Source organism: Gavia stellata, chromosome 19 (assembly GCF_030936135.1).
Source record: "Gavia stellata isolate bGavSte3 chromosome 19, bGavSte3.hap2, whole genome shotgun sequence".
NCBI lineage: Eukaryota > Metazoa > Chordata > Aves > Gaviiformes > Gaviidae > Gavia > Gavia stellata.
In genome coordinates this window covers 19,341,161-19,363,507 of record NC_082612.1, presented here as the reverse complement: position 1 = coordinate 19,363,507, position 22,347 = coordinate 19,341,161, and the positions used below count along the sequence as shown (strand labels likewise).

The following is a 22,347-nucleotide window of genomic DNA, read 5'->3' as shown; positions in this document are numbered from 1 at the left end:
CTGTTAGGATAGCCAAGAGAGGCCAGACAGACTGCAGAACCCTTAGGCTGCAGGGACAGAATGGGACTGCACAGCATCCGCTGAGTGTTTGCTTTCAGACTCCATAGCCACAGACAGGCATTTAAAAGCGTTTTGAAAATATTTCAGAAAATTTCGAATGTTAATTTGTGTTTGATTTTTGCATTAGAACTGTTGCTCTCTTACTTTTCTGATACCCTGATTTAAATTTTCAGAGCCTTTGAGAAGGTACAAATCTTACCACAGCGACGTTTATAGTACTTCGAGTGAAAGTCCATCCGTTATTTCTTCGGAACCAGATTTCAGGCAAGGTAAGACCTCTGTTAAAAAAAAAAAAAAAAAAAAAAAACAAAACACAAAAAAACCCCCAAAAAACCAAAAACCAAACTCACAACCCCAAAACCCACAACAAAAACCAAAACAAAATGCCTTAAAACAAACCAAAAAACCCAAACAACAAAAAAAAAACCTAAGGAAAAAAGTTCAAGAAGAAAAATAGACCCCGAAAGTATGAAGTTAAATCCTTTAGTAGGAGGCTTGATAATTACCACTAATATGAAGTTGTAAGATGATCTCCTGTAATTACAACATTGTGTACAGTTCAGCATAATTGGTAGTCTGTTCAGAAATGAGTTTGACATTTAGCACTCTGGAAGGGAACTTGGTAGGAAAGGCTGGAAATGGTTAACTTTTTGCTGGAGTGCTTGTTTTGAATAACATGCTGTCTTCAGAGGCACAAAAATGATCAAGGAGTTGTTGGTGTACAATAACAGTAAATTGCAAAAGCTTTATATGGGACATACATGGTTTAATTATTTTTATAGCAGTGAGTTTTACTGTGAGAGTTAAATGGTTGATAATTTATAGGCCAAGGATTTCAGTGTAGTGAAAAAGTAGTACATAGTACAGACTACTTGTATGATAAATTCAAGTAACTTCTATGAAATCAATGGCTTAGAAAAGTAGGAGATGGTACGAAGGGTTGTTCGTTGAGATACGGCAGGAAGGGTTTTCTTCACACAGTGGAAGCACAGCATGGAAGGAAATGCTTGGAGAATTTTTTGAAAGAAATGCCAGAATGGTGGAAAAAAGTCAAGAGGGGAGCACAGCTGACGAAACAATCAGCTTCGCAGAATCACTATGAGTGATGGAGACAAACCATTTGATGAAAATGAGGAAAGAAGGCAATAGTTAGGAAGCTAGAGTATAGCTGCACCGTATGTATTCTGTACGCCCAGAATTCCAACCCAGCCTCTCGGTACTTGCTGCTCTGTCAGCCTTCCTTGTCTTTGTCTATCCTCCTGCTTACGGAGCCAGAAGCCTAAGGAACAGTAACAAGTAGGAAGGCTCCTGTAACGCGTTTCCCTTCATTTTCTTGCCATTTAGAACGGGCTGTTGACGTGTTCCAGTCCAAAGTCAACAATTCCTAAGTTTGTACAGGCAAGAGAGAGCTGCTTTCTGGCTACTAGTAGAATTATTGCTGGACTCAGTCAAATGACTGTCAAAAAGAACTATTTCTTAATCACTGTGGCTGTAATGCGTTCCGCAAGAGCTCTCCTGCTCGCGCTGTTCGTTGAGGGTACGGTAAGAGATAAAAGTGAAGTAGTTTGTAAAACCAAGCTCTAAGTGTAACGTCTCGGGTGCTGCTACAGGAAGACGTACCAGCAAAGGCGGTAACTGTTACAAACAGCATAGCAGGTTAGTATATGGCCAAAAGGAAAAAAAAAAAAAAAAAAAAAAAAAAAAGATTTTTTTTGATAAATTATAAGGAGGAGTCAGATTCCAGGGACAAAAGTTAAACGCAGGAGCCCAGCAATATATATACTTGTTTCTTAACTCCCTTCTTGTGAACTGGATGCATAATTACTTTACCTAGCTGTTCTATGTCTGTTCTGGAGTGGTTTTGTATCATGTCTCTGCCGTGTATGTGTCTCAACTCGTGGCTGACAAAGAAATGTGTCGCCTTGGAAAGGTGTCTGTGCAATTGTGTGTGTGGGTTCTTTATTGTGGTTTCTTTTAGGCTTTCCTCAAGTATTCTTCTTCAAAGGACTTGTGTAGTACAGCTATTTTTGGGGGGGAAATTATATGATCGCTTTGAAAACTGAAATCAGCTTCATAATGCTAGTTTGTCTAATGCTCTAATGCCATTGTGCAGAACACATGAATCTGATTCCTTCTAAGTAATCTCATATGACTGATAAGTCCTTGATTTTTAAACGGGATTACTCTGTGTGCTTTGTTGCCCAGTCAGGTATTAATTTGTCTTTTGGTTTGCTAGTGAGAAGAAATGAAGGTTTCAAGAGAGATGATGCCAGTGGTGCTTTGCCAGGTGCTGATGATATCTCCACATCAAGTCAAGCTAATTCTCAGAGGGCAAGGTAAACCCTGTGAAAACAGTATGTCTTGGTGTGCTTTGTCTATATCAAAGAAAGTATTCTAAATCTGCAAGCGAATTTTTCACTCCCATCCCAGCTTCTGTTTAAGGTTAAAAACTGACGTGTTGTACTTGAAAGAAAATAGCATGTCAGAATTACATACTGCAGTCTGAAGTAAAAGTCTTGTGATGCACTGTGGTGTAGAGGTAAGTATAGCAGTTAGGAGTCCAAATTCAGTTCACGAGACTGGGTTCTACTTTATCAAGTTACTATATTTGTCAGAAGGTCAGGGGCTATGTTCTGCTTGGAAATATTTAATAATAATTTTTTTGATCATCCTTTTCTAAGATAAAGTTTTGGAAAGTATGGGTATTAATACAGATTAAATTGCAGTTTTTTTAATTCATATGGAAATGATAGCATGCTTATTTCTTTGAAATAAGCCAAAGCCATACATTCGATTGGTTATTCTGGCAAACTCTTAGTTTATGTTGTTGTGTTTGGATTTATGTTATTTTTTTAAATACCTCAGCACTGATCAGGCAGGGCAATTCAATAACAATTTATGCTTTTTTGAAGTTCGTTTTGCTGTGCTGTGTATTTGAATATTACATCTGTTCGGGTTCTATTTTTTCAAGTGCTGTTCATCAATATTGCTTTAAAAAGTAGGTTCTGCTTTGTACATCACCTTAATACAGCATCTTTGTACAGCAGAAGCATATCTTCCCATACCTGTCAGGTTTTGAGAGTGGTTCCATTCTAAATGTTTGAGAATTTTTATTGCCATTGACCTTTTGGATGGAAAATGTTCTTCTTCTAGTCTCTGCCAGACGCTGAATCACCTTGGAATATTTTATCAAGAAGATTAAAATAATTTTTGTAGTAAGGGAAAAAGAAAAAGAAAAAAAAGACACGTTTTCCCCCTCTTCCCTCACCACATTACAACAACAAAGCCTTCCAGCCTTCCATCAGCAGCTTTTTGCTTTGTTGGGGTAGAGCAGGAGAAAGATTGCTGCTGTGCTCAATATTTTAGGATATTTATATGTTTCTGGCGTAAGTTGGATGGGAGTCCTGCTCTGTCCTATTAAAGAAACTCAGAGGTGTCCGAAGACTGGAACTGTTTCAGGTGGTGTGGCAAGGCTGTCAGCTCTGTCCTGTGTGCTCATTTAACGTATAGGGTGATGTGCAGCGAGTAGGGCTTAGAGCCATGCTTTGAACACAGAGATGAAAATAAATGAACATCTGCTTCTTGCACTATATTGTGTGCCTTAAATGGATCTGAGTAAGGCAGGGTCTCAGACGAGCTGTATGTGAGCGCAGACGGACAAGAGAACAGTTGCTTGGCAATGTTAGAGCTTTCGGTGATGTGCTGAGCAGCTGCGTTGGTTTTCTCATTACTTGCACTTTGCCCGAAAAATGCGAAGTCACTTAGAAATGTGTATGTTGGCGTTTCTTGCAGGGGAGAAGTATTTAGGCATTGCTTAGCTGGGTCAGCCCTGCTGTCTTGGCAGGAATACGGTATCTATTCGTGTAACAGCGTATGCGTTAAACTGCAGTGTCCAAGCAGTATTAGAAATCCAGCCTGTCTTGACGTAAGAGGATTTTGGCTAATATGTGAGCTTTTAGGGCAAATTTTCAAGGACTCGGATTACAGGTTTATGTTCCATGTAACCTCGTTAAAGAGCTGTACATTTCTGCTTCGCGTTTTATGCTGACTTGGCACCACGCTAAAATGGCAAAGTAGGCTAATACTACTGTGTGTACAGAATGGGCGTATAGCTTTTCTTAACTTATTTGCCATTGTATTTTTTTTCTTTTGGTGAATACTGCTAAGTCAACCTTCGTTCTTTGACTTGAACCCAGGAAAGTTGCCAATTCAACACTGTAGCTATGCTTCAGAATAAACCAGCAGTAATTTGCGGATGCTGATAGAGAACTTTTGTTTCTATTTACAAAATGTTTCAGAAATGGAAAGTAGTATGTGGTATGTAAATGAGTCACAGTGGTGTAAATGAATCAGGCCTATTATGCCAGTGAAAATGCCGTGGTAGAACAGCACATACTTTCTCATGGTTCGTTTTACATTATTTTACTTTATATTGCTCTGTTAAGACTGGTACCTTTAATGGACGTAATTTGTATATGTGTGAAATCTAGAAGGAAAATACTGGTTTGTAAGTGCAGCATAGACTTACCCATTGTGCTTAGCAATGGAATGAATTTTACATGTATGTAACTATACAGTCTTAACTTCAAGGCTTAGTACTTTCTTGAATCTCCTGTTTCTGCTTGGCCTCCTCTCTGTGCCTTTGCTAAAAGATACTACTCTGCACGTGCACAAAAATGTCATGGTAGGGTACCACAGATAGTTCTTTACTGATTTTCGTAGTTGTTCCCCCATTTTCATAAGGTGAAAAAGTTGGGTTTTTTTAATCTAAGTACGAGACTAATAAGGATATCCAAGACAGAAAAATGAGGCTGAACTCCTGAAAGCTAGTTTTACTAGCTTCTTTTGTAGACCTATTAAGAAACAGGAAGGCAGCCATGAGCAGAATTTAGTCCTAAAATAATACTTAGATAATATCTCTGTTAATTATGTGAGTTGAATAGAAAACAGTGCATGCTGTCTCTCCCTCTCTCTCTGTCTTTCTCCGACAGCTGTTAAAACTTCCCAGTGCTAACAAGCGTAAAAAGGAATACCGTCAAAGATGGGAGCTAGTTAAGCAGAGAGATTTCCGAGAAAGTAACTCACTATTTTTATCCAGAACATTGCATGTTGCTGCTTTAAACTGTCCAGTGTTGCAGAAGACCATGGCTTTTATAACTTAAGCTCTCAAAGTAAAACTCTTGATAACAAGTAGTTCCAAAGAGCCGATACTCAAGAGTTTACATTTTTTTGGCTGGTCCTTTGATTTCAGGGTTTGGGGAAGTATATGCAACTTAATCCATTACTTGAATTCCATCAGCACTTGGGAGCATGTTTCAGTGTTTTTCTCTGTGTTCAGAGATACCATCTGTACTTCAATACATATTAAGTTTACTGCTCCTGTGGCATACCCTTAGAGGCAGTCTGCTTAATTATCCACGGAATTATCCTTGTAAAACGCAGTTGTAAATCAAATAGGGGGATTTGGATTTGAGGGAGTCTGCCGCCAATATTAAAAAAAACCCCAGTGAAGCTGTTTAGAGTTATCAGCGAGTGCAACTTGTGCTGTTTGGGTGGGCTGGGCTGCTCTTCAACTAGCAAAAGCCATGGACTTTTTCAGCAGTACACTCAATACACTCAAACCCTTCTCGTGGTCTGTGACTGTTGTTATCCTTTAAACTTCTTGGAATGCTTTCCTCGTGGCAATGGATACTTGTGTCTGTGTTTCCTCTTTGCTTTTTGTATTCCTTATTTTTGTTGCCCCCCCCCCCTTTTTTTTTCTTTTTTTTTTTTTTCTTTTTCTCCTTCCTTTACTATTTCTTCCTTTTTCTCTCTAGGAGCAGCAGCTGACATGGATCTCTTCCTTCTGTTGCCTTTTCCTTCCACCAGATTTCATTTCCATATCCTTCCTACCTTACCAAAAGGCATCCATCTTTCTCAATCTATTCCTGACCTTTCCACTGCACTAATCATTAGAGAATGCCTACCTGCTTCCCTTCTTCCAACTTCCTTCTCTGATCCAATACCTGCTAATTTCTTGGTAAGTACACTAGGTGAGGAGTTAATTCGCTTCTCTCTGTTATAGGAGTCAGCCTTCCAGGTGACTGCTCACCTACCGCCTTCAGGTTAATAAATAACTGGGAGATTCTGGTTTGCAGTCAGACATTGATGAAAATACAGAGTAGCAGCCAAGTACTTGTCTGATGAAATACCATAGGAAACACACTTTTATGATGTTATCTATTAGGAATATAATTTGGATTTTCTGTTGTCGTTGTTGGAGTAATAATACTTGCATATTCTGAACTTCATGGAAGAGCTCTACCTGCATCTGTCAACAGTACCTCCTCTTCTCTAGAATGAGAGATGCATTCCTTGTCTTGGCACCTAAAGAGTGAACCATGCTGATACCCTCTGTAGAGAATTGACAGTCTGACCAAGCCAGATTTAGTTTGACTTACCCAGGATGCCGAAGCGTGACGATTTCTGGTTGGTGATAGTGCTTAGATACTAAGTTAGGAAAATTTTTAAACCGTTATGTTTTTGAGCATCCTCCCTGGACACTCCACACCCACCCTACTTTTAGGAGAAACTAATACATGTCAACAAAGGTGATAAACCAACATAATGATAATACTTTACACAGTAACTTACAATTGCTTCTATTGCACAGAGCTGTATGTTGTTAAAAAGGCAAAATTTTTTTCTGCAGTAGGGGTTTTCACATTAGTAAGTGTTTTCAGATACAGCCAGTTGCAACATGTCTATCTTTTTCATATCATCTTTGATAATTCATAGATATTTATGTTCAGAAAGTATTTGTTTTTGTTTTATTTCAGAGCCCATCCTTAGACCTTGATCTGAAGGGCGCTCGTGGGTGTATTTAACTTAGTTCATTGTGAATATTCCCACGTGTGTTGATCTTAATAAGCTTCCTCTTGGTGAAAAGCTAAGCATGTGCACAAGTCTTTGCAGGTCTGAGGCCTTTTTTCATTGCTTTGTCCTTTTACGTGCACATTAAGTACGTTGCAGAAGGGAACAGGGGAGGGAGAAGGGAAGCGATGCTATGAAAGCCCTGCGTGATGGAAAGGATAATGGGCTTACATTAATACATTTTTCTGTAACTACTCTATATCTTCCCTGAAATTCCGTCTGAGGAACTTCAGCTTTGTTTTGCTTGGTTTGTGGCGCGTTGTTTCATTGTTTGGACTCTCATGGTAACATAACTCTTCTTATTTTAATACTGGTTTTGTGTGCTAACCAATGAAATTTTGATACTAAAAACATTAAGAGAATGAGGTGCACTGTTGACACCATTGGCATTCATTAGAAACTGCTGTAAAAAGATGGGAAAAAAAATTGAAATCACGTCCACCAATTAGCACAGACAACAGTACTGTCTGGACAGGTACATTTTCTCTTTATTAACTGCTTTGTCATTCACCAAGCATACCTTTAGGTACTTTTAAAAAATAGATATAGAAATTTAATGTCTTTAAAAGCCTGTAGATTACCTTCTACTACAAAGAGCTGTGCGTCAGTGTCAGTGCAGGACTTTCCCTACATTCATCCGTATTCCTAAACTTCAGTGCAAGGATACGCAGGCTTCAAACCACTTTCTTTGCTCTTTCATGTTTTGCATTACTCTAATGTACCATCTAAACTAACACTTAGCTTAGAATTGCTAAAAGTGTTTTTTGGTGGATGAAAGTCGTGTTAGTTTCCCCTGTCCATATGTGTTTAAAAATTGCCTCTATATACTTATGTTAATAGAGGGAGAAAATTGTTTTTTCTTGTTTTAGGATTTCTAAAGAAGCCTTGATTGGTTTGTATTTAGTTTGGGGTTTAAAGGTGTTTTTCTGTAAGCATGGGACAGAGGGAGGGGAGTGGAAGTTGGTTTTCTTTTTCTTGGATTTCTCCTCTCTTCGCATTTACTAACCTCCTGATTTTCAACTGAAAAATGGCTTTTGTTCACCCAAAATGGGACATGGATTTCTTTCCTTCCACAGAGAATAAAATTGTAGGACACTTGTGATCCGTACATGATGAGAAAAGAACTGGAGGATAGGTTGCTGTGTTTTTCAGAAATACCGATGGGGTTTTTTTTTCTCTTTTTTCCCTTCAGATTATTAATTTTGACTCTATTTTTTGCAGTGGCTGTGTTATCAACCAGCCATTCTTAGGAATTTAAAGGAAAAGGGATTTTTTTGGCAAAATAAGATGACGAAAACATTAGAGTATGATATTTAGAATAATATAGTATATAGGATGTTGATGCATATAAAATATTTATAGAAATATTTCAAGCTATACTACTGCTCAGGAAAAATCAGGGGATTAGTAACAGTGCTATGTGTGCAAAGAGTTCGTAAAGAATTGCTGCAGAGAAAGTGATTGGAGCAATATTTACTTATATAAAGAATATTTTAGGTTTTTCTTTAACGACGTGTTTTTGAGCATGCCTTTTTCACAGTCCCTGCTTGAACAGAGAAATAAAGATATTTTTCAAAGCATTAATATTTTTCTTCCTCCTGTGTGTTCACTTGTTTTGTACTGATTCACTGGGTTTGTAGTGTCAAGTATTTTTTAGACTGCAGCTGAGCCTTTATTTTCATATGAATAAATGACAGGCAGCTGTAGAAACTTGGCATGTTTGCTCATTTTCTATATTGGTGGATTGCTGTAGAGTACTAGCCTCCTGGCTGCTGAATGTTGTATTTAATGTAGTATTTGATAACTAGTTTTTGTGTTACGGGTTTCTACTTAGGTAAGTGCTTAAAGCAGCAGAATGTCTTAAGCGTACCTACTAATGTCTTTCATCCCCTCTGACTATGCCGTAGGCAACATGAAGCACCATTTGAAAGCAATTTAATAAGTCAAGAAGTGATGCTAAAGCGTCAGGAAGAAGAAATGATGCAACTGCAAACTAGAATGGCTCTCAGGCAGTCCCGACCTAACCTCTCCCCAGGAGATGCAATTAGGTCCTCGATGCTTGACATCACCAGGGATCCTCTGAGAGAAATAGCCCTGGAAACAGCCATGACACAAAGAAAACTGAGGGTAATGACCTGATCTCAGGTGAACTCTTATTTTCATTGAAACGGAGCAGTGTCTTGACTGAAACTCTAATATGTGGGATTCATAAACTGAGTCGTGTAATAAGCAGTCATCAACAGATTAAATACTAGGTGTTTGGTGTTGCCCTGATAGGAAAGACCTACTCTCACAGGGTAAACTTCTGAGGTTTTGTGGCATTAGTGGCTACGTAGCCTCAAGCACTATCAAGAGATGCTAAAACAGACAGCAAGCCTTGACTCAAGATTGCATCGATTAAACAATATAGCGTCCTAACAACGGTAAGGTGTAGTTTTCTCCTGTCTTCTGTGGTGTTTTCAAGCACTTTGATTAGCATTTATTTCTCTTAGTGGAATGTGGATGTGTCCCACCAGCATCAAAGGTTATTAAATGAACAAGTTGGGATGGTAATGAAAAGCAGAGGGGGTTCATTTGGCCCTTGGGTTCGCCCTGAATCACCGTGCAAACTCCCCTTTCCTTTCCCAGCTGTCTCGGTATGTGGGTGAAATACAAGATTACAGAGAAAGAGAGAGATGGAGGTATAGGTAAATAGAGTGGCTGATGTTTAGAAGAGATGATGGCTTGATGCCCTCTGCTGCTGCTTTCAGTGAATTGGATTTATTTATTGTTATTTTTTGAAGGATGGGAAAACTTGAAACAAGACTCTGGTGAATTTGCTGTCCTAATCTAGGGTAATAGTTCCTGTATCTGTCCGCAGTCCATAGCACTCTGACCAGTTAGTTCATGTAGGCTTTAGCTAACCAGGTTGGTTCGCCTCCGCTCCTTAGGAGGTTTACGTGCAGATGTTTTACATATAGTACACGGTAGGTAGTAGGCAGTAGCCAATGAAGGTTTTCCCTCAAAAGGTGAATCTTGAGCCCCTTTTGTGATGTGGTATTGAAGTGCGTGTTGTGCGGAGGACTTCCTTTGACAGTTGGGACAGGTGACCTCCTATAATTTACAGGGTGAAGTAGTAGAACATGTATTTGTCTACAGGCAGTCAGAAATTGGCCAGGATCTCTACCTGAACCCAGCAGATAGAATTAGGCTGACTCATTTCAGTCTTCAGGAGATGAGACTTGTGTGTCACCAGCAGAGATTTGTCAAGGTGGAATTGCCACCAATGCAGAAAACCTTAGTAATGTCAGGCAGTTGCTTACTGAGATAAGCCCAGGTGGTCCCAATACGCAACCCACACCCTGCATTTTAAAGGAAGACAAATAATATTACAGTGTTGGCTCTTTGCCCAGCAAAGGAATGAAAATATGCAGAGTAATAATGTCACCAACGCTGTAGCTTGCCAGTGGTATCTGGCATGCTGGCAAAATCAGCTTCTTTAGACTTCCCAGCTCATGGGAGGAATTCAGTACAATTTTCTAGTTTCAGCCTTTGGTTCCCCTTTGGCATTGCAGTCTGTTGTTCCAGCAACACAGTGTTCATTCATATTCTTGTGACTTGCAGAATTTCTTTGGCCCTGAGTTTGTGAAAATGACGATTGAGCCATTCATCTCCCTGGATCTACCAAAGTCTATCTTGGTAAGAAAAGGGTTATTCAGCAGTGTTATTCAAAAGTGTCAACAAAGGCACTTTTATCACAAGTGTGAATTTTGGGATATTTTATTTCACAAAATACAGACTAAGAAAGGGAAGAATGATGACACCAGGCGAAAAGTAAATGTGATGCTTCTAAGTGGGCAGAAGCTGGAGCTGACCTGTGACACCAAAACGATATGTAAAGATGTCTTTGATATGGTTGTTGCCCATATTGGCTTGGTGGAGCATCACTTGTTTGGATTGGCTACTTTAAGAGGTAAGAATAATGATTTGATGTAGTTGAGAGGTACAGAGTAAGAAGAATTAGCTACATGGTGTGGAGAAAAGATAAGCAGAGACTGCCTGGCATCTACAAAGCGTTTACTTTTGAGTTACGCTCTCTTGTATTGAGGCCAAATACAGTCCTCAATCAAGAGCAACTTTGCACGATAAAATTCTACGTTTGCCTGAGTAATGGCAGCTCATCTTGGGCAGCCTTTTCCCTTTGGTTGCCGAGTTTTCTTCCCTGCTGTTTGTTGCCTTCACTCTGCCTAGTACCCCTCAGAGGACGTGAAAGGGCTTTGGGTTCTGTTAATACGCCCTAGGCAACGTTGCAGCCTCTTGTGGAGGCAAACGCGTTGGGATGCATAGGAGGGTCCCTTGTATGGAGGGAGCTGCCTTAAGGAAAAAGAATTTGCTCCTGAGCTGTTAATTTTTTGCTCTTAGAACGGACCAGAAATTCGTGGTGGCAGAACCAACGTGTTCAGACCCAAGTTTCCTGTTGGCATATCTCACAGGCTGTTGCAGAACTGTAGCGTTCGGAATATTGGCATGAGATAGAAGCCTTAGCAGCCCAAGAGCTTACTCTATCCACGGCAGGCTCCTGGTGTTCTTGGCAATTCTGAAAGCCTTGAAAATATTTTGCAGAAATGTAAAAGGGACAGAAGTAGTAAGGGAGAGAAGGAATGGCAGATTTTGGATTTCCTATAGGATAAGAAATCTGAAATTTTAAAGAAACCCTACCTCCTGTTTTGTAGCTATCACGAAGGGTAACTTTTTTTTCCTCCCACTGGTGTCTTCAGGATAACTATAAAATTATTTCTTCTGCCCTTATTCAGTGCTCCCTTTAATAGCTATTATGCTTATAAGCCTTTGTTAGTCAAGAGAAAACGTTACTGTTCAAAACCAGATTTCAGAATTGTAAATCTAGTCTTGATCCTCCAGCTGGAGAAAATATTTGGTTTTAATGTTTTTACCCATGTGCTTCCCTTTAACGTTCATGGCAGACAATGAATTTTTCTTCGTTGATCCTGACATAAAGCTAAGTAAAGTAGCTCCAGAAGGATGGAAAGAAGAACCGAAGAAAAAGAATAAGCCCCCTGTCAACTTCACTCTGTTTTTTCGCATAAAGTTTTTTGTGGATGATGTCAGTCTTATACAGTGAGTGTATGAACATTTTTTTTTTAACCCCTTAAGCCCTAAATTTCTGGACAGAAGTTGGATATTAATCAAATACTGGGAATTAGCTATAACAGGAAGAGTACCAAAGATGGTGTGGGGTTTTTTGTGGTTTTTGTTTTGTTTTCCTGTTCTAGGCACACGCTGACCTGTCACCAGTATTATCTACAGTTGCGGAAGGACATCTTGGAAGACAGGATGCACTGTGATGATGAGACAGCCTTACTGTTAGCATCCCTAGCTCTCCAAGCTGAGTATGGAGATTACCAGGCAGAGGTACACCATCTTGCTGCTTAATTAAAGAATGGACTGTGAGCTGCCACACATGCTTCACAGCTCTGCCCTGGACTGGAAGCTCAACTGATACGCTGTTGGCAATTTTTGCCATGGGCAAGTTTTCTTCTAGTCTAACACAGGGCTGTTGCAGAATCTAGTTCGAGATCTGGGTGTTGAACCATCTCTCTTGAGTGGAAGTAGACTCAGGCTTGAATAGGAAGAAACCACATGTGAAATCAAGCTCTGGGTCAGGGTTGAGATTCGGAATCCCTGCCCTTACTCAGTTGTAATGTACGATTCTCTGTAAAATGAATGTTTATGCTTCATTCGTGCTCATAGAGTGGCATATGGGGATGCCATCACAAAGATGTTTTGTGTTGTAGGTGCATGGCATGTCATATTTCAGACTAGAACACTACGTCCCGGCTAGAGTGATGGAGAAACTAGATCTGTCCTACATCAAGGAAGAGCTGCCAAAATTGCATAGCGCTTACGTGGGTGCATCTGAAAAAGAGACAGAGTTAGAATTTTTGAAGGTAAGTGGGCAGCAGTTTGCTTCCTTAATCTCTGACTTAAGAAATTCCTTGTGGGGATATGGGTGTGTGGGCTTCAAGTGAAAGCACAGGAAAACTGCTCAGGTTCTGAATAACACTGAAAGGAAGAAAGCTGAAAAGATCTTAAAAGACACATCATTACAAGTGAAAAGAAATCGTAATAGACGGGAAGGAAGTCCTTTCACTTTTTTTTTCCCCCCCAATCAGTAGTCTTCCTGCTTTAGCTCAAAGTAGTTAAAAGCCACCACTGATCCTTGTGCTTACTCTAAAGGAAGCTATGATTATGAGGCAGCACACCCTGCATTCCCTATGTCCTTTGTTCCTTCTGTTGAGAAAAAACAATATGTAAATTATGAAAAGTTTTGTTATAGCTAATGCTGTTTATGGGGCTTGGTATGAAGCAAGCCAGAGCATTACCAAGCAGACTTCCTTGTGCAGGTACTAGGTAAGATGATAGGAAGACTATAATCACAGATATATTTGGTTTATTCTAAGAGGACCCATTAAGAAATGTAATTATGGGGTTCGCTGCTGTTGCTCATGGGATAATGATCAGGTCCTGCCTTGATACAATGGCTGCAAACGAGTTCAGGGGGCGACAGTTTGCTGCCGAGACACTGCATAACCATTACATTGTAATTCCCCAGTCACGCTGTAGTTCCACAGTCTCTTTGAGGAGCTGATGGCAGAGGCACTCAGCTGACTTTGCCCCTTCTGAGGCTGTTGCTCGTTTGGCAGAAGTGTTCTTGTAAGTTAACCACCGAGAGCAAGAGTAGGGGACTTGATCCTAGCTAAACCTAGACTGACTGGGGGTGGGCGAGCAATTAGATTCCCTCCTTGGATTCATTACATCAATCCCTTATGCCAGTACTGAAGAGACAGCAGGAACGAATGACTGGGAGTGCAAAATGAGCGAAACTGCATCTTTTGGCAGTTATGGTGCCTTAATGTGATCACAGAATTGCAGTGTTAATCTAATTCTGTGTTTAAGAAATGTGTCGATAACAAGTGCATCTGGCTAGTTACAGTTTGTTGCCAGCAGTTGGTTTGTGCATGTTTGATTTACTCACAGGAGTTCTTGATTCATAATTTCGTTGTTTGGTTTTAATAAATGCTAGGTTCATTTGCTGTAGCGTTTGGCAGCTCAAGAGATACTGCCAAGACTTTACTAACCCTCTAGAACAGCTGATGTGCCTCTGTTTGTAACATCTGTAAACTGTATAAGTGGAATCACCAGGCAGAAAGGAATCTTTTTTTTTCTAAAATCCATATGTATATATATGCATATATTGAAATGTTTGTATAGAGGTATAAAAAACTTGTAATAGCCTTACATTCATATTCTTATAAGTTCCGTTCCATTGATCTGTACAGTTGTGTCAGAGGCTCACGGAATATGGGGTTCATCTTCATCATGTGTTGCCTGAGAAGAGATCCCAAACAGGTATCCTTCTGGGAGTGTGCTCCAAAGGAGTTGTTATTTTTGAAGTTCACAATGGGGCCCGCGCACCTGTACTACGCTTCCCATGGAGAGAGACGAAGAAAATATCCTTTAGTGTAAGTCGGTCTCTTCTCCTCTATCTGTGTGTACATGTCTATATTTGTATTTCCAGATACTGGTTTTGTATGTTTGTTATTTTTGCAAATCAAGCTGCTCTTTTCTCTGACTACATTTTGTGTGGCTGAGCTGTGTTGTATTACGGGATCGAAATAGGAGTTTTGATGTTTTAAAGATTTTTTTTTTTTTTTTTAATTAGCTTGCATTCTGTGCTGCTGAGGTTCCAGCCTCAGAAGAGAGTTTAGCACCTTTCTTTTGGCAAATCTGTATTGATGTGAAACGTGGCTTCACTGCCTTCGAAGGAAAGAGCTATTACAAAGATAGATCAAGGGCTGCTCTTAGCACGGGGAGAAGCTGTGCCCGTTTACTGCATTTCTGGGCTATCTGCCCATGCTGCCGTGTGGGACGTGGGTAGTGAAGGAGCACCAGAGCGAGAATCCTGCATTAGAGGACTGGGTCCTGGCAAATGCCAGTACTCAGTGTAACTAGGAGATGCACCTAAGTTGTTATATTTCCAAGAGTAGTTAAGTTAAATGATCACACAATCATTGAGGTTGGAAAAGACCTGTAAGACCACCAAGCCCAACCACCAACCCAACCCCACCATGCCCACTAAACCATGTCCCGCAGTGCCACGTCCACACGTTCCTTGAACACCTCCAGGGATGGTGATTCCACTGTTCCACAGTCCACCAACGGTAACTGGTTGTTGGTGCAGAATTTTTCAACATCTCTGGTAGACGCTGTGCCTGGGTGACAGGGGCTGACACCTGATCTGGACAATACCAGCCAACTTCAGTGGGTATACAATAATCTGGTGGTCATGCGTTAGTTTTTAAGGAGGTGTTGAGCTTCAAATGCTGACCTTTATATAGGTACTGAAAACAGTACTTCTAACTGTCTGGTACCTTACTGAAAAGCTACAACCTGTTTCATCTGTGACATGATTTTAACTAGAATTGGTAAACTGAAGTTTAAAAATTACTCAAGAGATAAATTGAAGACCTGGAACATTAACTGATAGATTTCTTAATTAGATGGGCATATAGTGGCAGCATCCGTTGTGACTTTCTCGGAGGCTTTTGAAAACCCCGTCCTGCAAAATGTAATAGTACTGGTTGTCATTAGTCAGCACTAACAGTAACAGAGACTGATTAAATAACAGTAAGATACCATCTCAGCTAGCCCAGAAGTAGATTTAAAGTGCTACTTTGTAAATCACAAATTACTTTCAACCCCTATTTTAATAGAAGTCTCTCCCATCAGTGCATTTTGCTTCAGCAAAGTTTGAACGCTGTAACTGTGCACAAGCAAATCCAAAATTCTTCATAGGCTGAAAGAAATCATTGTCTTCAACTTTTTTCTTTCTCCATTGTGTAGAAGAAGAAAATAACTTTGCAGAACACATCAGATGGCATCAAGCATGCATTTCAGACTGACAATAGTAAGACTTGCCAGTACCTTTTGCATCTCTGCTCTTCCCAGCATAAGTTCCAACTACAGATGAGAACCAGGCAGAGCAACCAAGACACTCAGGACATAGGTGAGGACTGTGATGCTGTGTTGGTTTTTAATAGCAATCTATATTTTTGTAAGGAGGAAAACCGAACTTGAGCTTCAGTGATTCTGCTGAGTGCTACCTGTGCGTAGCTCTATGTTTGGAGGGTTTATACTATAAATCTAGTTTGTAATAGATTATTCTAGTTTATTCTAGAATTATACTAGAATCTACTAGCAGAGTTTGTTTAGGTTTTGTTTAAGGGGAAAAAAAAAAAGAGACTTCGCAGATCACGCAGCTGGCACGCAGCAGCTCCTCTTAAATAAAAGGAATCTAAAAATAGGTCACTAATAGTGCTTTCCCGTTTGATTAATGGCTTTTGGCTTTTTTCAGAAAGACCTTGAAGATATTCCAATAATAGGATTTTTACCTTTTGCTTAACGTGAAATGAATTGGTTTGATAATGGGGAGTTACAGATAAAATGGCGTGGTCATGTGAGGGCAAATACAATAGGGAGCGTTTCATGATGCTGCATCTGTAACAAGGAACAACGCTGATGCTAGTCGATTTTCTTCAGAGTTGCCATCTAATTTGTGTGTATTAATAGAAGATGTAAAGGTGTTCTTTTTAGAGAGAAAATATTAATTGGAGAACGCAATCATTGAAAAAACCCTCTGTACTAATTTGTTCCCTATTTGGAGCAGAGCTCACTTGGCTGGCTGGCCTTCAGCGCAGCCTGGAAGTGCTGTTTCGGTCAGTCTGTCTGCTCATTCTTTCTTTGTTCCCTGTTTTTATCTGTCTGCATTCCAGTTGCTGTTAATCCAGACTTCCACCAGCATAGCTGGGATGGAGTTTGACCCCATTGCTGTGGAGATTGTGATCTCTAATTTAAAAAAAAAAAAAGGAGGGGGGATGGGGAAAGGCATGTGGCAACTATGCAGCCTTTTTTCTATTCTGTTGGGCTCAACCAACTTAGTGCAAAGAAATAGGACCAAGTGGCTTAAAGCCTTTGTACCATTCTCTGACTTAGTGCTTGCTTATCCTGAATTGCAAAGAAAAGCAATGCGTGAAAGGCTTTCTTGGCTAGGCGAACTTGGTTGCTCTTACAGACGCAGTATGTGTTGTGCTTTGGGAGTCTGGAAGATAATAGTTTGCTTCTGTGCGGCGCAGATCACTTGGAATTCAGAGGTCTCAAATTTCGTCAGTCAGTCATAATCGGAAGCAAACAGATCAGTGTTACGGTTAATTCCGTTACATTTGGTTATTAAAAGTAAAAACAATTCAAACAAAAAGTTTGCTTTTGTCATAACTTTAGTGATCTAAATTGATTAGCCATGTTTCTCTTTCCTGCATATATATATATGTGCATATCGCAATAGAGTTACTAGAATAATATTTTATGAAAGAGGAAGTATTGTAATCCAGGTAAGAGAAAAAAATGATGAAGCAGCTAGCCAAAACAGCATATTAATTATAAGTACTGCTTTTCATTTCTTAGAGCAGTGAAATCCCAGGCGGTATTTGGGAAGTGTTATTCTTGGCCTGCAGAAGCGTCAAGTATTTTATTATTTTGTTTCCAGAGCCCTTAAAATGTCAGTAAAAACTGGTGGTTGGAAGCACTCAGCAAAACAGTAAAGAAAAGGGCAGGTGACAATATTACTGAGTCGGGGCTGATCACCACAGGCAGCGTACGTTTTGAAGGTTCCTTACTTAAGGTTCTGGGTTAACAGCACAGTGAACACAAGCGTGTGCCTGTAACGCTTGCAGTGTTCCTGGGGTGGAGCAGCAGACTTGGGAAGATTCATACGCTTTGGAAGATTCGTCAGAAATACAGTATTAGAGTGGCGTGCAAGACTCACCTCGATTTCAGTCAACAAATGGAGAAAATATTTTAAGATAAGGGAGACGGCCTGGCATGCATAGTGACGATGAACAAATTTTCATGGAATGTAACAACAGAGGATGGAGGTGTAAGGGAGAGCACTTTATAGCCCCTGCGATGTACCATGACATGTTTGTCAGTTGTTGCACAATGTCTTCGGTGACCTGGGAGAAACCATTTTAACACATGTAAATCTAATAGAAAGAATTAGGCTTGGAAAATAAAAGGAAAATGCCTCTTGAATAACATTATTTCTGCATGAATAGAAAGAGATGAGACACAAAGTTTAAAAAAAAAAAATACTAGCAATTTTATGGTACATAAGAAAGGAGATAAGCTATAACATGAGGAATGACTGTTTCTTTTTTGCGCAACTTCTGTGGCCATGCAGTGAACAGATCCAAGCACTGAGTTTTAAAACGGATGTTTGGATTCCTGAAAGAGCATATAGAAAACCACAAAGGTGAAGTGAGGGTTAAGTCAGCCTTACGAAGGACGAGTTTTGAGCATATGAGAATTTGCAGTTAAGGGGTTGGCAGAACGTGTCAAAAGCCTAGTGTCTGTATAGATAATGATGTGAAGGTATTCATCTGAAATCCGTAGGGGAACGCTGTTTGGTGTTCGCAGAGGGTAAGTACGACGTCAAGAGAAGAGATCTTGGAATATTTTATTAAGGTACTTTTCCCCAGGATGGGAACGCGACAAGAGCAAGTGTCATTGATAGCTTCTGTCAGAGTCAGGAAACGGAGATTTGTGGATCTCTGGTCTGATCGAGCAAAACCATTCTTACGTAGCTCATCTAGTCTGTCTGGTGGCTACGGCTAGAGGAGGTATTTGGTGTGGGGAAGGAAGTGGTAGTTGTATACTAATTCACCTTTAAAAAGGACAAAAAATACCTTCCACAACTAAATCTTCTCAATCTGTATGCCTATTCTAGAGAAAGCATGAGTTACTGTTGCTGTTAATTCCTGCCCTAGGTACTGGAGGAAGGGATATCTTTTGGAAGGGCAGTGCTGAGGTTGCATTTGCCAAATACACTCTTTTAACGGTGAATACTTCTGCATTTGGTAAAGCTAATAGATGATGTGTACCACAAAGTAGCATTTTCCTTTTGAGTTACAGTGCGGCTTCCTAAAGCAGCTTATTTCCTAGCTGTATGTAGAATTTAAAAAAGCACTGGTTAACCCTAAATCAGAAATATATACGCAGTTGAGGATGGCTTTTCGTCAGACTTCCCTGTGAACTGACTCCAAGACATCAGTGAAGTTTAGGAAGGGTTCAGATGGCCTGATTTCCTTTAAAGGCTCTAACCAGCAAACATGTTGACACAGCTTATCAAGTTTCTGTGCGAAAGCCAAGCCACAGGAACTTAACTGCTAGCCTCAGGAGGCAGTTAGGCTAATAGAAATGAGCCCTGCTCAGCTTTGCTCTGAATTAAGAGGGGGTTAGGCTACGTTGTATTATCTTGCATTTGCTTTCAGCTAAGAACATCCACCCAGACAGTTCCCACGACTCAGCTGACAGTAATTTAATTACAATCCAAAACCTGTTTCTCTCTGCTGCTTAAGGGAATCAGAGTTGATGAGTCAAAAAGTCTGGCAAACCCCAGTCACCACTTTCTGTTCTGTGCTAAAACATTTAGGATGGCAAGGGAGGCCCTCACGTGCACCCGAGTGAACTGATGCTCTTTAACCAGGTAGAGACGCTGCCAAGCGCCCACGACTTTGCAGCTGTACTGTAAGCGTGTCAGGGACTCGTGCGAAGAAAACTAAGCGATGGATGGATGGAAGTTTGGTAGGATCTGATAGTGTAGAGGTGGGGGAGCCCTATTTGTTCAAATTCTGGAAAAGACTTGTATGAGCAGGTTAAAGGAATTGTAGGCTTCGGGTCACTTGGCTTGAGGATATTATTTGCTTTGCAGAAAGAGGTGATCTGCCTGTATGTAAGGCACAGCAGTTGAACAAGGAATATGAGTCTTCATACTAATAAGGGGATAAATATTCTGCTGTTCTGTGTTTCCGGACTTCAGTGTAGTAGATGGTCACGTTAGTGTAATGTCATGAACTCCAAACTTTGCTTCCTGAGCAAACTACATGGTGGTTGTTTATACGCACCCGATGATGGTACATACCTCTGAGCACTGAGAGAAAAGCTTTGTGTGAGTTGGTCATTTAAAATGCATGCTTTACAATAGGAGGTCACACTAGCTCTGCTGTATAACTTAAATTTGTTTGGTTTTTGTTTTTAAAACCAAATATTCTACAGAAAGGGCTTCATTTAGGAGCCTAAACCTTCATGCGGACTCTGTCAAAGGTTTCAACATGGGACGAGCAATCAGTACTGGTAGCCTGGCCAGCAGCACCTTGAACCGACTTGCTGTTCGACCTCTGTCTGTTCAAGCGGAGATTCTGAAGAGGCTGTCCTGCTCCGAGCTCTCACTCTTCCAGCCGCTTCCTGGCTCTTCAAAGGACAAGAACGAGAAGACTTCGTGGGAGGAAAGACCCAGGGTTATGAGCAAATCGTTTCACGATCTGAGTCAGAGCCACATCTCGGTTTACCCCCCGAGGAAAAATATTATTACTGCTTTGGAGTCTTCCCCCCAAAAAATAGAAGACATAATGGGAAGAGTGTTCCAGCAAATGCCAAAATTTGATACTGGATCAGCAGCGGGAGCATTAAAACAGAGCAAGTAAGAGTCTCTCTGACCGCCCCACAATATCTTTGTGTACAGTCAATGTACATTTTGCATTGGTTTTGATTTATTATTCATACCATTATTTTATTACATTGATCCTTCCCTTCCCTCTCCCAACTTCCTCTTCCCTCTGTCTGGTTCCCCTTCTCTCCTTCTCCCCTTTAAGTTCAAAATCTCATGCAGGTTTAAGTAGAAGCCCTGAAAGCAAGAAAAATGAATCAGACTCATCATCCATTGAAGATACCGGTCAAGCCTATGTTGTAGGTCAGCATGCAAAAAATAATATTATTATATTTACTAACTAACCTCTAACATTGCTTTGGGTGTAATGCTTTGATATATTTATTAACTGATGGTAATATTTCGATTTGAAAAAGGGAGCAGAGTATCACACGTTAAAGTAATCCAGGCCAATTGCCTCTTGTTCCTGAATAATTGTTGCGATGAATCAAAAAAACCCCTCCTTTGGACAACACCAGTCTGTACACAGGTGTGCAAAGTATTAATATTTGGTAGTAAAAGCTGCTCCAGAAAACATCTTCCATTTTGTCACTTCGGAGTGCCATTTTATTGTACGGATCTTTTAATAATTTGCTAGTCTTTGCAGTCTGTTTGTCAAGCTTGAACTTTTTTAGTGTTTTCTGTGGAAAGGGTGCAGGGAGTGATTTGGCATAAGCTGGCTATTGGCTAGTACCTCTGAGCAGTAACTGCACAGTTCTTTTTTGTTTGGTCTCATTTGGATGTAATAAATGAGGTACAATTTTTTTGCAGTGCATTGGGTGTTTCACAAAAACGCACTTGTAACAAACTAAGCCAGACATACTTACTCCGTTTTCTTGGCAAGGATTGGATTGCACACGAATAGTCTTACCAGGCAGTAAAAATACAGAGTTCACATAAAAAAAAGGAAAATAATCAGAGCAGCTAAATAGACTTAAACTTGCACATTGGGTTATTGTAAATGTATTTTTAATATCTGTGTGTCATCAGTTCCTGGTTATAGGAGGTTCCCTGTTACAATAATACAAACTACAATGACTGAAACATTATGCAGCCTTAGCTTGCTTTTGTTGCTTTGCTTTTGCTTAATATTAAAACATTGAATAGTTACAGAACATCGGAAGAAGTGGAAGAAGGTTAAGTTTATGGGTGTCAGTATAAACAAACTTGTAAAAAAAACCCAAACAGAAAAAAACCACACCAAACCAAAACAGGCTGTGAGATACAAACACTTACCACATCTGCCCCTGCTGCGCTTGAAAGCAGGGCTGACTTGGGGGCCGTGCTTTTTCAGTACCGAGAGCATAAGCTGCTGAAGAGTGAGATGAGGCAGGCAGTTTCTGTAGTGACTGGTTGCAGCCATTTATCCTATGCTTTTAGCTTTACTATTAGTGTTATCATGTTACCCATAATCTTCTGGGCAGCAATTCTGATAAGGATCTTAGTGAGAAAGTCCCGCTGAATCACATCGCCTGTGCTGGGGGACGCACGTTCTTTGCATGATGAAGCTCATCAGCTGAAACTTCAGGGTTCAGAGGTTTGGAAAAGGCCAGGACTGCTTTCCTAAGAAGCTTGAATTATCTTACCTCATTTACTTTCATAACTTAGTACGTTTATTATTTTATCCTCTTTAATGTATGGCCGTATTTGCTTGGCATTGATCATTCCAAAGAAAATATGATTCCATATGCAAACCAATTTAACTAGAAATAAGTAGTTCAAATTGCTTGTTAGTGCAGCAACTTTTTTGTCACTGTACAAAATCTTACAAGACTCGT

At 40.2% G+C, this 22,347-nt stretch overlaps 1 protein-coding gene across 1 annotated transcript in view; it reads left to right on the top strand.

Annotated features, from left to right (window-relative positions):
• Positions 1-22,347, top strand: part of PTPN13 (protein tyrosine phosphatase non-receptor type 13) — a 97,075-nt gene that overhangs the window by 42,474 nt on the left and 32,254 nt on the right. The window contains exons 8-20 of the mRNA XM_059827003.1: positions 234-329; positions 2,297-2,391; positions 6,132-6,139; positions 8,880-9,099; positions 10,576-10,650; positions 10,750-10,924; positions 11,934-12,087; positions 12,243-12,381; positions 12,765-12,917; positions 14,310-14,492; positions 15,874-16,036; positions 20,140-20,563; positions 20,736-20,833. Coding sequence (XP_059682986.1) covers positions 234-329; positions 2,297-2,391; positions 6,132-6,139; positions 8,880-9,099; positions 10,576-10,650; positions 10,750-10,924; positions 11,934-12,087; positions 12,243-12,381; positions 12,765-12,917; positions 14,310-14,492; positions 15,874-16,036; positions 20,140-20,563; positions 20,736-20,833 — 1,983 coding nt within the window. The remainder of the gene's footprint in view (positions 1-233; positions 330-2,296; positions 2,392-6,131; positions 6,140-8,879; positions 9,100-10,575; positions 10,651-10,749; positions 10,925-11,933; positions 12,088-12,242; positions 12,382-12,764; positions 12,918-14,309; positions 14,493-15,873; positions 16,037-20,139; positions 20,564-20,735; positions 20,834-22,347) is intronic.